Source organism: Gymnoscopelus microlampas (assembly GCF_963454915.1).
Source record: "Gymnoscopelus microlampas genome assembly, chromosome: 15".
Taxonomy (NCBI): domain Eukaryota; kingdom Metazoa; phylum Chordata; class Actinopteri; order Myctophiformes; family Myctophidae; genus Gymnoscopelus; species Gymnoscopelus microlampas.
The window spans coordinates 28,214,574-28,229,300 of NC_139952.1; the positions used below are offsets into that span (position 1 = coordinate 28,214,574).

Genomic DNA, 14,727 nt, shown 5'->3' on the forward strand with positions numbered 1-14,727 from the left:
GAATACGTACGTAAAAATCACATTAATTACTAAAATAATAGCTCTCATTCACAGTTTTTTTACACAGGCTTTTATATAAACACATGATTGATAGATAGCATTGTAACAATCACAATAATGGACTAACACCCTAATGTCCCAAAACACCACAGTTATGAGACATTATGTTAATGCCTCATGGTGGTTTAATTGCTTATTTAATTTGTTGCATATTGTGTTAAACTTTATTCAAAATGTCATCCATAAAAACTATGAATAGGGGAACTTAGGCTGAATAAAAAATAAAAATCACCACTTGAACAACACAACACAGCATGAATGACTGTTTGTTTACCAACAATAATTATTTTATATTTCTCCTTACATAATACGACCCTGCATGGGTATTATCCATAGAGTTAAAAATAAGGTAATGTCACACCATGCTGTGTCAGCCAAGCCAATACTCCGTAGTACAACGGTGTCGCTCGCCAAAAAGAACAGATCTGCAAGCTAACAACGAGTCTCGATACGACGCGTTGTTAGCTTGTAGATCTGTTTGTTTTGGACGAGCGACAGCCACGCGCGATGGAAACAGCCAGCTAGCATCTGGGCTGGCTTCACAGCTAGCGCTTTAGCTAGCTCACTAGCTGGCGTTTTAGCAGCATGATTCTCGGACTTCTGGAAGAACGTGACATTTTAAATGTGCATGTTTAATGTTGTAACGTGTGACCTACATAGGATGTGACCGTGAATACAAGTTTTACAACTATTATCGCTGACGAACTGACGAAGAAGCGAGCCGACAAATTAGGCCGCAAATGGAGCAGCGGACCTCGCTTGAAATCCCGACCGGTTCTGGGGTCCCTGAGCAGGCAGAGCTGCGACAAGAGACGCCGGGCGAGGAAGCGAATGATGGAGGTGGTAGGATGAACGCTGCGAGTATGCTGAGGGGAGGAGACGTCGCGGTGCCAGGGGGAGTAGCAGGCAGCGACGAGAACGCAGTGGTGATGAAGATGAAATCAGATTGTGACGATGATGGAGACACGGATACCCTGAAAAAGGCTGGGGATGATGATGAAGAAGATGAGATTTGCAAATATGAAGAGGAATTGGACCCAAGGATTCAGGCACGGCACGTTTGATTAGGCAATGTTGTATACATAAACAGAATGAGTTCACACAAGCCAACCCAACATGGGTTAATTTTAAATATAACGTGACGTATCTAGTCCACGAGTTGTCTTTTATTAAGATGATTAATGGGGTTGTTTACACGAAATCAGTTCGTACATAACTTAGGCTACTGAGAGATGTTTGCACATGCTCTACACATTGTGTACTGAGAATTGTGAGTGTGAATAATTATCAGTGGTGGTAAAAGTACTCACATTGTTTTTACTTAAATACAAGTATCAATACTGCAATGTAGAAATACTCTGTTACAAATAAAAGTCCAGAATAAAAAATGTAAGTACAAAAAGTAAAAGTACTCATTATGCACAATATTCCATTTCACAAGTTTCCAAATGTATAACAATCCTTTGACAGATATACAAGTCACAACGTGTCGCTTTTGAGCTTGTAGATTGTAGGCTATTTTCAAATAGCCATGGCTGAAGTGGTTATTGTATGTTTTACAAAGTAACTAGTTACTAAAGTTTTCAAATAATTGTAGATGAGTAAAAGTACAATATTTGCCTCTGAGTTGTAGTGGAGTAAAAGTATTGAAAATTGGTTATACTACAGTAAAGTAAAAAATACATCAAAATGGTACTTAAGTACAGTACTTGAGTACATGTACTTAGTTACTTTCCACCACTGATAATTATACCAAACCTGTTATTCTCAGAGCAGAGGCTTACAGCCACAAACCCCTAATTTGGTGCAAAACCCTTCCATGTTCCAAATGTTTCATGCCTTATCAATACTATTATAGCCCTAACGTCATGTCTATCTTTTTGCCTCCATCTGTTCTCAGGAGGAACTTGAGCACCTCAACCAGGCCAGTGATGAAATCAACAAACTGGAGCTACAACTGAATGTGAGGGAGCTGTTAAGTTTATTTGCACAATGTAAAAACGTATCGTACATACAGTATAAGATTAAGACACAGTAGCTGTAGTGCAGAAAAGGTAACAAAGCCCATATAGAATACTTAATCAGTCCTTTGTTTGTTGAAGAAGTTCAAAAAGCACGCGTACATTACTAATCTAGAGCAAAACAATACACACAAACTTGTGAAAACACAAGCAGCAGCGCATAAACATGTAGAATACAGGCCTGGAAATCAAAACAAAAAAGTGGAAAAACAGAAAAGCAAATGGAATAATGCGAAAATGACATATCCATACATGAACATCAATGAACTACTTGAGAGACAAGACATTTATTTAAATTGTTTCCTGGAGCCTAATAAGGAAGATGATTTACTTTAGTGATATGTGAATATTGTTCAGTGAATTCCATAACTAAGGACATCTGTATTTGATGAAGTACGACAGGCAGATAAATGGAAACAATTTTTTCGTCTCGATGAATAGGATTGAATGTCAGATTAAAGAATAAATGGACTGGATTGCTCGTGTCAGGCATCACCCATTTCACACGTCTCTTGTGACCGGTTTTCTCGTGATCATAAGACCCCTTTTAAGTATGGCATTGCCATATTTGCCCTATTGAAAAGGAATTAGATGAGTTGTGATGTAGGCATGATGCACTTTTGAGATATTTTGTTTCTCTGATCCCCACCACAGGATGCCAGGTCAAGCTACAGGAGAATCCTCACAGAATCTGCCAGAAAGCTCAATGCACAGGGCTCTCAGCTTGGTAATTGCATTGAGAAAGCCAGGCCCTATTATGAAGCCCGCAGACTGGCTAAAGAGGTACTGTATGTGTTGGCTGTGTATTTATGTGAGATAAATGTTTCTGCCCCTGTTTATTTGTGTCTGTCTGTCTGTCTGTCTGTCTGTCTGTCTGTCTGTCTGTCTGACTGACTGACTGACTGACTGACTGACTGACTGACTGTCTGTCTGTGTGTGTAGCTTTCAGAAACTACTCTGCTAATTGGCGTCAAGATTTCATTCACACTGTCAAAATAGCCCCAAATCTTTTAAATTGGGTCCTGGGACACCCAGTTCTTTGGGGCTGTGTAGCTAATGCAATATTTGTGTGTACACTGAACCATTATCTGAATCATTATCTGATGTGTGTGTGTGTGTGTGTGTGTGTGTGTGTGTGTGTGTGTGTGTGTGTGTGTGTGTGTGTGTGTGTGTGTGTGTGTGTGTGTGTGTGTGTCTGTTTCTAGGCCCACATTTTTTTAATTGGCCTCATGGATAGTTTTGCCCAATGGTTTTCAAAGTTGGGTCCTGGGACACCCAGTCCCAGGGGGGACTGGGTGTCCTCTATACGTGCACTGGGTGTCCTCTATATGTGCACCTATATACGTGCATAATGTCACGAAACAAGGAAATACCCGGTGAAGTGAAAGTCATAGATAGTCATTTTTCAACAAATCTCTTAGTTACACAAACATGTTTTTGTGATGCACTTTTGTGTTTTGTATGTGAAGAATGTATAAAGGTCACTATTTCCATTTGGCCAAAGAAGACAGACTGTCTGTCAACACACTAGTCAACATGCCCACAAGCTGCCAGTTTAAGTCCTGGATACAGTATATCCAGGGCTTCAAGTTCTCTGTCGCTATGCAGCTGACATTTTTCTCTGTTTATCTGTCGCTCTGCGTTGCTGTTATGTTTCCATACCCTGCAGGGACGCCTTTCCAAAGTCAAAGTCCTAAAGTCACAAATGCTCCATCACAACACACTTAATCCATGCAGTGTTTAGAAAAGTAATATAAGTAAAAACACATTATTATGTTATCAGGATTCTTTTGCTCATACATTATCATTTACGTTCCCATACCCGTAATTGCACCAGAGTTAATGTGTAGCCGCTAATGTGGCAGGTGGACACAAAACAACCCTATAACATGAAATACTGTACAAAAACAGTCCATTAGTGTGAAATGTTATCAAACAAAGAGTTTCTTGTGTTTGTGGGTATGGAATAGCTCTTCCCCCACTACTCATCAGTTCTTTATATCCCAGAACTATATCCAGCCAGATTTATGTTGTTAGAGTAGATTTAGTACAGAATTCTTCAACTGTCTATACTGTAGGTGGGGAGATCACAGTGGAGAGGGTGAAAGGGTGAAACCTATCGTCATTCTTACAATATATACTCTCTCTTCTAGCCAGTGAAATTAAATTGTTCCTCTTTTCTGCTGTTGACCTCCTAGACCCCAGTTTGAGAACCACTGACTTACCTAACCTAACTATCGAGTAGAGCCCTACCGATGTCAGAATTTTGGGTTCGATCCAAATTTAGATTTTGAAGAGTACTAGACCACCGAATACTGATGTTTTGACAAAATATAAAGAATGAAAAAGAAAAAAGTACTATCAATAATAATAATTAAAAAATGATTTGATTAAAGTTTTTATTTTAGAACATTTGCTCAAATAACTTTGATAGATTAAGATTTTCAATAAAGTGTAAACTTAGAAAATAACATATAACTGTAATTGTACTACATATGAACAAGCAAACAAGTAAATACACACAAACTGAACGTTTTATTTTATGTAACCTCTTAAGCCCTATTCAAATATGTTCAAAAATAGCAGATCTACCAACTCACAGGGCAGCAAATTGCCCGCTTGTAGATCTGCAATTCTTTGAGAAACTGGAAAATCTTGTCTTAAATTGACATGCCCAAAATAGGGAAGCCAGGTTGAAAGTGGTTAAAATCAGGACGAAATCAGGACAAAATACGGGCCCTGCATAATTGACAATACCAAAGTCAAATAATTGCTGATATATCAGCCAAACCGATATTGGTCAGGCTCTACTAACAACAGCTAAGGATTTTGATAGAGAGGTCACACCATTACTATACTCAATGGGCCCTATCTTGCACCCGGTGCAAATGCGGAGCAAATACCTTGCTCATATGCCTATGTAGGTAGGCTCACAATGCGCGCACACTGCTTGCAATCAAAATCCATCCGAATTCAACGCAATACTCATGTTCATCATGTTAGATCATATTGCCGAGGGACTCAGCTTTGAGGTTCAAACATTAATTAATGATCTGGGCCAGATTATGCATATATTGCATAATAATAAGAAGAATGTCTCCGTGCCTCTTTGGAGACCAGAGTGGCGAGGGGGGAGAGAGAGAAAAAGTTAATACAGTTTATTTCAATAAGTAGCCTACACTTATTGTTGATAAGTACTGCAGGTTAAATTACCTCTTGTGAATCCATAGCCTCCCGGCTTTCTTTATCTGTCCCTGTACATCAGTAATGTCATCATCATTCAGAACCGCGACAACACACAGAACCCGCTGCTCTCTGTCATGCTTTAATATGCGGTTAAAAATCATAATTAAGAATGCACATTATTAAGCTGATATGTCAATATATTACAGATGTCTCAGACATTTGGCTACAGGAGGAAGGTGCAATTCTGACCACTGTGGGTGGTCCACCTCTCTTTAATGGATGGTCCAATGTAATTTTCCTCAGCAGAAAATTGTTTGCGTCTCCTCCAATTTGCTGAATATATAATTTAAATAACTATCTCTTAAAGGGTCTAATTTATGTTATGCCTAAAATACTCGCATGACTAATTCAGAGAATAATTACAACCCCTTTGCGCCGCGTATACACCCCCATCGCATTTGCGCCATAGATTGTATAAATTGGGCCCTATGTCTTGGTTGTTTACAAGGTAATGTGGTAGCTGGCTTACAAAATATATATTTTTTTCATTATCTTACTAAGTATCCATAACTGTGTTGAAGATTATGAAAACGACTCTAGTTGATTCAAAATATGTTTCAATGAGCCTCACGTGTACATAACTTGTGTATTTCTACTGAAATATTTTAATGTTAATGTAACTTTAACTTTTTTGATAGGAGTGAGCAATTGTGTAGGCTGAAGCATGTGCTCGAATAAGTTATGATTGATTACGTAAAAGATTAACCCTTGAAGAAAGCATGCACAAGTGCCAGTCATGTTTAATAAGCATTGTGAAGGGTAATTTCAAACTGTAATTGAACTAATGAAAATCATTAGGATAAAGAGCAAGGGTCTAATTGAAAACAATTAAGCAAATAATGGATTATGAATCTGTCCTGGTTAGCACTAGTGTTTACAGAGTTATGAAAATGTAGATTAGAAAATGATGAGAGAGTCAAATCAGACTAAATCTGCAGGTGTTTGCATCATTGCCCATGTAGAAATCTTCACGGTAGCAATCTTCACGGTTGATTATTCAGTGCACAATAGACGGTAACCCTTAACACGGCTGACGACTATCGAGCGAGACTGTATAATCTCAGGACACCACGTCACAACATTTACCCAAGTGCTCAATCTCTGGCAGTCATCAATTCTTAAGCATCGACCTTAAACTTGGGACATCCTGTGTGTCCAGCCGTGTTACTGCTCCTGCACAGTCGATGACTCTGTCCTCCTCCGACTCTTGAGTCACCTTGTCTTAACTGCCTCCTCCCAAACAAACCTAGACACATCTGCCCCCAGGCGCTGACATTATACGCTGACTTTCATGACTGGAATACAATCAGCTTTTTGTGTGTTATGTCTCCATGAATTGTTTATCCTGCTGCTGCATGCTGCGTGGCATGCGTCCAAAACCTCTCTAGCTTGTTTGTTTCTTGTGCTTTTTCTTGTTTCTGGGCTGCTTCTTGCATTTTCTCAAACGGCACATCCTCACAAAATCCCCTTACTCAGCTGGATATATCATCTGTGATAGATTCCGCTTCTCCTGGTCTTGTCTCATGATTCGTTGTGATGTATTTAAGTGAGCTGTCATTGGCTCCTCTTCCTCCTAGGCTCAACAGGAAACTCAGAAAGCAGCTTTAAGGTATGAGAGGGCCGTCTCCATGCACACAGCCGCCAGAGAGATGGTGTATGTGGCAGAGCAGGGGCTCCTGGCAGACAGAAACACCCTGGACCCCACCTGGCAGGAGATGCTCAACCATGCCACTTCTAAGGTAGATGCCACAAAAGCAGGGGCTCAGACTGAAAGCTTCTAATAAATAATGGCAGGATTATGAAGGCCATATGGTAAATGGTGCATTTATATAGCGATTTTATCCAAAGCGCTTTACATAGATTGTGCATTACATCGAACTGGAAACCTCATGGCTTCCATCCGGCCGCTCGACCGGCCACTCTACTCCTGAGCCACTGCCGCCCCTTATGTCTTGTCATTATGTCTAGATGACAAGAATGACAGGAAGTTCCAAAACCAGATTAGTTTAGGTAGTCGTAGTCATAATAGTTAAACTGGGTACAAACAAACCCAACTGCTAGCCTAGTAAACCATCCCGGTCGCGTGAATCCACATTATCATGTGTCTTCTGCAATGTGAATTCATGCGACCGGGAGGGTTTACCAGGCTGCTGTACTCACTGCCACCATGACAACAAAACAAATGTCATATTACCAAAGCAAAGCAGCCCAATGATTAAGTGGCAAAATATTAGACAATCGCAGTTTTTTATATGTATCCATTTAACCCTGATTCAGGCCTCACCTCCTTTTTAATGTTTCTATTTTGTATTTTCAATTCAATTGAATGCATCATCATAGTCTTATCATTAGTCTTGCACTGAAGTGTCAGACACGTTTGTAAGCTGTTTTGGGGGCCATCGGTCTCTGTCAATAATCAATGATACGTTATTGACTACTTATTCTAAGATCAAGTGTAAATGTAGTCATTCACATTAGGACTAATTTTCCTTCAAAACCATCCGTTAGCCCACTCGGCTATGTATTGCAATTAAGCCTCTAAAGAGAGTAATTGAAGTAAATTCCTAACCCTACAAGATTAAGCTGTGGTCAATAACTCATCAAGAGAATGCTCAAATTTAGTATTTGGCGTTTTGAGTGACATTGTTGAAAGGAATCACATACGCCATACAGTTTCTATTGAAGTTAAATGTCAGTAGACTGTAAATCCTTGGTCTTAATTTTGCTCTGAGAGTGTAAAAAGGGACCCGTAGTATTGTGTTTTTTTTTGTTTTTTTTTATCCCGCGAATTTGTAACCCTTTTTCACCCGGTGCCAATTATCTAAGTGATCCTGGGCGCTACACTCCCCTCACCAGCCTAGGGAGCCCAGGGCCGAGCTCATGCCTCCTTCAATGCATGAGAGCCAACTGACCTTCTTGTGTGCGTGTGTGCCCGGTAGGTGAATGAGGCAGAGGAGGAACGTCTGCGTAGCGAGCGAGAGCACCAGCGTGTCACTCACCTGTGTCAGGATGCAGAAGCTCGAGTGCACACGCTCCAGAAATCCCTCAAGAAGGTCATCCTCAAATCCAAACCTTACTTTGAGCTCAAGGCACAGTTCAACCACATACTGGAGGTGGGTACCAGGCATAGTTCAACCACATACTGGACTGGAGGTGCGTACCAGGAAGTTGGAAGGCTATTACCTTTACTTTGTGCAATGGCGCATGGTTCTTTGGTATTGAGCCAAATGTTATGCTGATGTTCAGTCAGGCAATTATAAAAGGGCATCCTATAGAATACCTGGCTTGTTTAGCAATTTAACTGATGAATTAGGTTACTTTTTCTTTTTTTACTCATTTAGGATAGAAGGTTGTGGGTTCCTTCCCTTCACACTATGTAGGAACAGACCATCATTCATTATTTAGGAAGTTCTTTTTTCAAACCAATCAAGCTAAATTAACTTTTGACAGTTTCTGCATGTTTTAAGTATGAACCGCTTTGCACTATGAAGACCATCTTTAAAGGGTTGCAGTCAGCTAACAGCTTACATAGTTAAACAAATCAATAATTCTGGAGTTTTGACGTCCCAACAAAAGTATTGTGATTATTATTTCACAATCATCATATATGTTTAAGTAATTATTTCTGGCTTGTCGTCTGCCTTTATTGATAGTGACAGTGGAGAGAGACAAGAAACAAGAGAGAGAGTAAGGGAGTGACATTCAGCAAATGGCCCAGGAATCGAACCGGGGACTCGCTGTCATACTTCCGAGCAGTGTTGTGTTCTAGGTTTTTTCGGAGGGTACACGCTACGATACGATGCGCGTGGTCGTGGTTATACGCTCTCGCGTTTTCAATGGATGAAATGGTTATTAGACTGTATACGCTTCTTCCCAAAATAATTTGGACTGTGTACGGCGTATACAGCGTATGACGGTAGAACACACCACTACTTCCGAGCCTATGTGGTACGCGCCCTAACCACTCGGCTATCAGGCACCCTATAATCATCATATCTTGGGAGAAGAAAAGCCATTTTTCACCCCCACCCTTAAAAAGCTCTCTGGATATATTATTTCCTTTTTATTATTAGTTTTCATAACATCTTTATCTATACCCTTAAAGTAAGCCAGAAGAATGATCTCAGTTCCCACCATTATGTCTGTCCTGGCTTTCAGCCTCTCCCCTCAGGCAGACTTTATACGGTTATAGAAATGCGTTTTATAAGCCTTCTTATTTCCCAGTCCATCCAATGACTCAATACTGTAGCAGGTAGTGACTTACAGTGACTGTGTTTTTGTTAGTAGTGGTTAGATGGGGTTTCATTTTATTCCTGCATTGTGTGTTTGTCTTTATATTATTGTGTATAGTACACTTGTTTTTCTGCAGAGCTACATCCAAAACTAATTTCCCTCTGGGGACAATAAAGTGAATCTCTGAATTCTTCCACTCATAATTTGGTGGAGGGTCGATGATATGACTATATTATTAAACTGCAAACTTTTAATTATCTTTTAAAACATTATATGACTGAAATGTATTGTCTTTATTTACTTGTAGCAGTATTTAGTTTGAATAATTTAAATTCAAGAAGCTCAATTATCCCAAAATGGCATTCAGGGTCATTATTCTCATCTAATATCAAATCATATCAATTTTATTTATGAAGGACCGTTGTCTCTAAATTGGAATTTCACCTCATCATTCACATTGCCTGGTGACAGGCAATTAGGAGCGCATGTACAGCCTAGTGCTTTGTGGTAGCCCTGTGACAGGACGTTGCATCAGAGAGATGTCCAGCCAGAGCAGAAAGGTTAGTAAGTCTCTCTTAAAAGTGCTTTGAAGTGTTGCTGTAATTTGACCCTTGTAGTACCTGGTCCACAATGTTACGAAAATATGTCATACCCGATAGCCTTGAAAACCATGTGGTTTTGTCGCATTTCTGTCATTCCAAGTATCTGTTTTGTCATTTAATTTAGTATTAGTATGAAAGGCAGTTTCTACCACTGAAAGCAATCAAAAAGGGCTGAACACATTTTTTCCCCATGAAATTTCAGAATGTTTCCTCACAAATGTGTGGTAGACACCCTCTGGATTCTGAAATAAAGAAGAAGAAAAAAGAAAAAAAAACTCTGAGAATGCTGAGATATAAATTTGTGAGAAAAAAAACACTCACAATTCAATACTTTTATTCAGCGGTGGAAATGGGCTTCTGTACATGTGTCATATTCAATGACGTATGAATAGTTTCATTTTATGATTAAGATTTCAAGCATATATTTGTCATTGATAAGAGCATTTATGCTTTATACTTTAAAGTGACATTTTTGGGGAAAAAAGGCAAAGAAAAAAGATTCTATTGAAGGTAGAAAGAGCTTTTGAATATCATTTTTGACACATTGTAATTTTATTCCCATTTTCTAACTGTCATGGACCCTATAATATACTCATTGCAATATAAGACGTGCCAACAGTTGGACTACAGAGAACCATTCTAAGAACAGCCTATAATTATGTGTTCACAGGAACATAAGGCCAAAGTGGTACAGCTGGAAGAGAGAGTGGCCAAAGTCAAAACCCGTTATTCCATCGCCCTGCGCAACCTGGAGCAGATCAGCGAGCAGATCCATGCGCAGAGGGGGCGTGTCAGAGCCAGCACGGCGCGGCCCGTCGCCTGCGGAGGGCGGAGCTCCCCAGTAGGGGCAGAGTCTGAGGTTAAAGCTACGGTTGCGATTCACATTGTTGCTGCCTGTGGAAGTATAGGAGCAGGAGGGCTGGAAGACGGAGAGAAGACCAGGCAGACTAGGCAGTGGGTGGAGAAACACAGGGAGTCCGGCTGGGGCCAGAGGGAGAGGTTGCAGGCCGAGCAGGCTGGATCGGATTCCATGTCGGTCATTAGCCTGCAGACCATCGCCTCCGACCTGGAGAAGTGCGACTCTGTTGAGCATCTGGGGGAACTGAGCGATGTAGCGAGTGTGGTGGGGGAGGAGTGGGACAAGGAGAGGGTGCTCCGAGCCGAAGACAGGGATAGAGACAGGAAGATGAGGCCCCTAGAGAGAGTGACAGTGGTCAACGACCCATTGCAGGACAGGGCAGATGAAGAAAAGGGAGCAGCAGGTCAAGAGAGACAGGAGAGCTTTGTCAAGCAGCACCACAGAAGTGTTAGCTTGTGAGCTTTGTGAGAGTTGTGATACTGACGAGGACACAATGAATTATGAATGATGACGTGGGAAATCTGCAGGGGGGGATCAGAAAGAAAGAGAGACACTGGAGGTGAACGAAGAAGACCGGGACACATGGGAGGTTGCAGATGAACCGGAAAATATAAAATTTTTAAAGTACAAAATGCTGGCTCTGACTGAGACTGCTGCAGTTGGAAACAGCAAGAAAAGATGTGTTGGCACTTGGCAGATGCTGTGCACCAGGCGCACATTTATGAATCACCATGCGAGATCGCTATGAGAGCAATAAAGACTGGGAGAGAGGGGTGGAGGCTTATAGAGCTCACTGACCTCCCCTGGGACTTGTAGCCCCCCCCCCCCCCCCCGAACCTGTCTGTGTTTTACCATTGGGGAGATATTGATGTCAGTTCTGATGTCCCCCATGCTGAGAAGAACAAGAGATTACAAATGTTTAGTCACTGTACAGTAGAAACAGGCAAAATGCATACATAGTGCAGAGACTAAACATTTATTTTCAGGTGTGTGTGTGTGTGTGTGTGTGTGTGTGTGTGTGTGTGTGTGTGCGCGCGCTTGAGTAAAAATCGAGGCATAGCTTGTTTTCATTGATGCAACTTTACTTTGATATCTATTCACACCATTTTCAGTTGTGCGTATTCCTATTGACATGTCAGGATTTGGTTCCTTTACTGCAGATGTGATTATTTTCTTTTCAAAGCAGACTTTTTTACTCCGCAGAGTAGAAATCACACAAAGAAACTCAAGAAGATGAAAAAAACAAGATGTTCAATGTTGAAGCGGCACTATGCAGGAAAAATCCAGATGGCATTGTCTCCACATTGACAAACCGGCTGCTTATGGGCATGTGGATGTTGGCTAGTGTGGTGTTAGTTTATGTCGCCTTTGGCCAAACGGAAATAGCCATCTTTATAAATACTTAACCTTTAAGTACAACAGTGCTTCACAAGAATAATATTGGTGTAACTAAGACATTCATTGAAAAGTTAAAACGCTTTTATGACTGCAACATAACTTTAACACTCAAACTAAGAAGTAAAGCTGATCACTAAAACAAAGAAACGATCAACAAATCCGTTTGGTGAACATTTTGAAACAAAGCATTTTTCGGCAGGGGGGGGGGCATATACTTTTATTTGATAGAGACAGGAATCACGGAGAGGAGAGACATGCAGCAAATGGTCAGGCCGGCCGAAAATCGAACCGGGACCCACTGTAAGGCATTTAAATAAATAAAGGTTTGAATGAATGAACCCATGTGGTACGCACCCTAACCACTGGGCTATCGGGTAAGCCCTCAGTACAAGCTTAACAATAAGAGGTCTGATTCAGTTTAAAAGGGTCTGTTTAAAAAAATAAGCATGAATACGTTCGCTCCTGTCTCGCTGATTTTACGCATGCGCCATTATTGCACTTTGTCCAAAAGTGTCCTGCATTTCTCATTGTATGCCCACGGATTGCTGCTGGCTTGGTGGGGAAAAACACTTTTAAGCACAGTATTCTCAAATGGTTGTTTTGGCCATGTGGCTTTGATCCACTTATTACTACACCATTTGAGGATATGAGATCTGACTTCATGAGAACATGCATAGCAGATTATTCCCTGCAATGCAGTTTTACTTGCTGCACCAGTCCGAAAAATCCCTTTGTTGAAACTGGTTGTTGTCTTTTGAGATCACTGTATCCTCAAAGCATCTGTTTGGTCTTTTAGGATCTGGCATTATCAGTAAGAAATTGTATAAATGGTATGCTCGGCTGGAGATGTTGCTCTTGAATCAGATTCTCTTGCCCAGCTTAACGGAAGCTCTTTGCACATTGCTTGGCTTTTGCATCAGAGATGTACTGGTGTAGTATATAGAGCATTTGCATGGAATATCCATTTGCTGTTAAAGGGATTTTCAGCTCTTAGACAAAAAATGTTACCCCGCATTTCACTTACTGTATAGAAGTAGACAAATGCTCAGTTGTTTTAAAGTGCCTTTGGCTCAGCAATCTTAAAGAGTTGAAATGGACTTAACAATGTGTACTTACTATTTATTTTCATAAATCCTGAGTGGGGTGAATTCTTATTATTTTAGTTCGAAATACTTGACCTCTTTTCACAAACGGTACATTTTGTTCAGATAAGAACAAGTCATGTAAAGGTTGTTTTTTACTAAAGGGTTATGGCAGATATTTCACACTGTTATAATTTAATCCTTTGAAAAGTTTCACTGAGCATTGGTATTATACATACATAATTTAGTTTTGTAATGACGTGTCATTTGAATTATTGTTACTGGGTTGCACATGGTGTACTTGTTTTAACGTAACTGTTTAGTTACTGTTTTGTTTAGTTTCTTTAATTATGAGCCAACTTTACCCGTTGTACAAACCTGACTTGTTCCTGTATATGATGAATGTACTTTTGAAAAGTGGTAGGTGTATGATAATGCTAAGCATAATATATTTAACTTATTAATGTTTAAAATGTTATTTTATGAAATATAAATTGTGTTGGAACCATTAAAAATGCATATAACACGATACATGTACATTACATTATTATACATTACATGTACGATACATTATTTTTATGCATGTGTGTGTGTGTGTGTGTGTGTGTGTGTGTGTGTGTGTGTGTGTGTGTGTGTGTCAACAGGTAGTGTCATTTTCACTGAATTTGCTAATATCTTATTTTATGCCATTATCTTACTGTATGTCCAGGCAGCAGTCTTTGAGCATGTGTATTCAGGGTGTTTACCGTTGGTAATATCAACACATGAAGCAACAGTGCACAGCAGGATTTAAACTCGGTGTATATAATGAATTTCAATGAGATGGGTCACTGAAAAGATGGATATATTATAGGGAGGACAGGTTGTAATTTTCTCTCAGTGGAACATACTGCAGGCAGCAGCGAAATCCACCTGAGCATGATCAGGATATGTTGCACCCGGGGCGCATGATCAGAGATAGAGAGATTATTGTCTATGCCTGACGATTATCATCCATGTCTGCACTTCAATTATTCAGCAGGGATATAAATATATCACAGATCGCACTTGGAACAAGCCCACGGAGGGAGCGAGAAAAGATAGAAGTGGAAAAGGAGTGAGAAGAAGAAGATGTGATAATTGATTTTGCTGGTGGGAGGTGAGAAAAGGGGGAGAGCAGGCGCAAGTCGAGGCGAGAAGATTGGCCTCAGACTATAATTTTGGGGCCAGAGTGAGTAAGTGAAGGT

At 40.3% G+C, this 14,727-nt stretch overlaps 1 protein-coding gene across 1 annotated transcript; it reads left to right on the top strand.

Moving 5' to 3' along the window:
- The first annotated feature begins 223 nt into the window (after positions 1-223).
- sh3bp5lb (SH3-binding domain protein 5-like, b) lies at positions 224-13,974 on the top strand. The gene is made up of 6 exons (XM_084079826.1): positions 224-1,109; positions 1,961-2,023; positions 2,736-2,864; positions 6,905-7,066; positions 8,267-8,440; positions 10,833-13,974. The coding sequence occupies exons 1-6, from the start codon at positions 801-803 to the stop codon at positions 11,478-11,480; spliced, it is 1,485 nt and encodes a 494-aa protein (XP_083935952.1). The 5' UTR covers positions 224-800; the 3' UTR covers positions 11,481-13,974.
- The last annotated feature ends 753 nt before the right edge of the window (positions 13,975-14,727 follow it).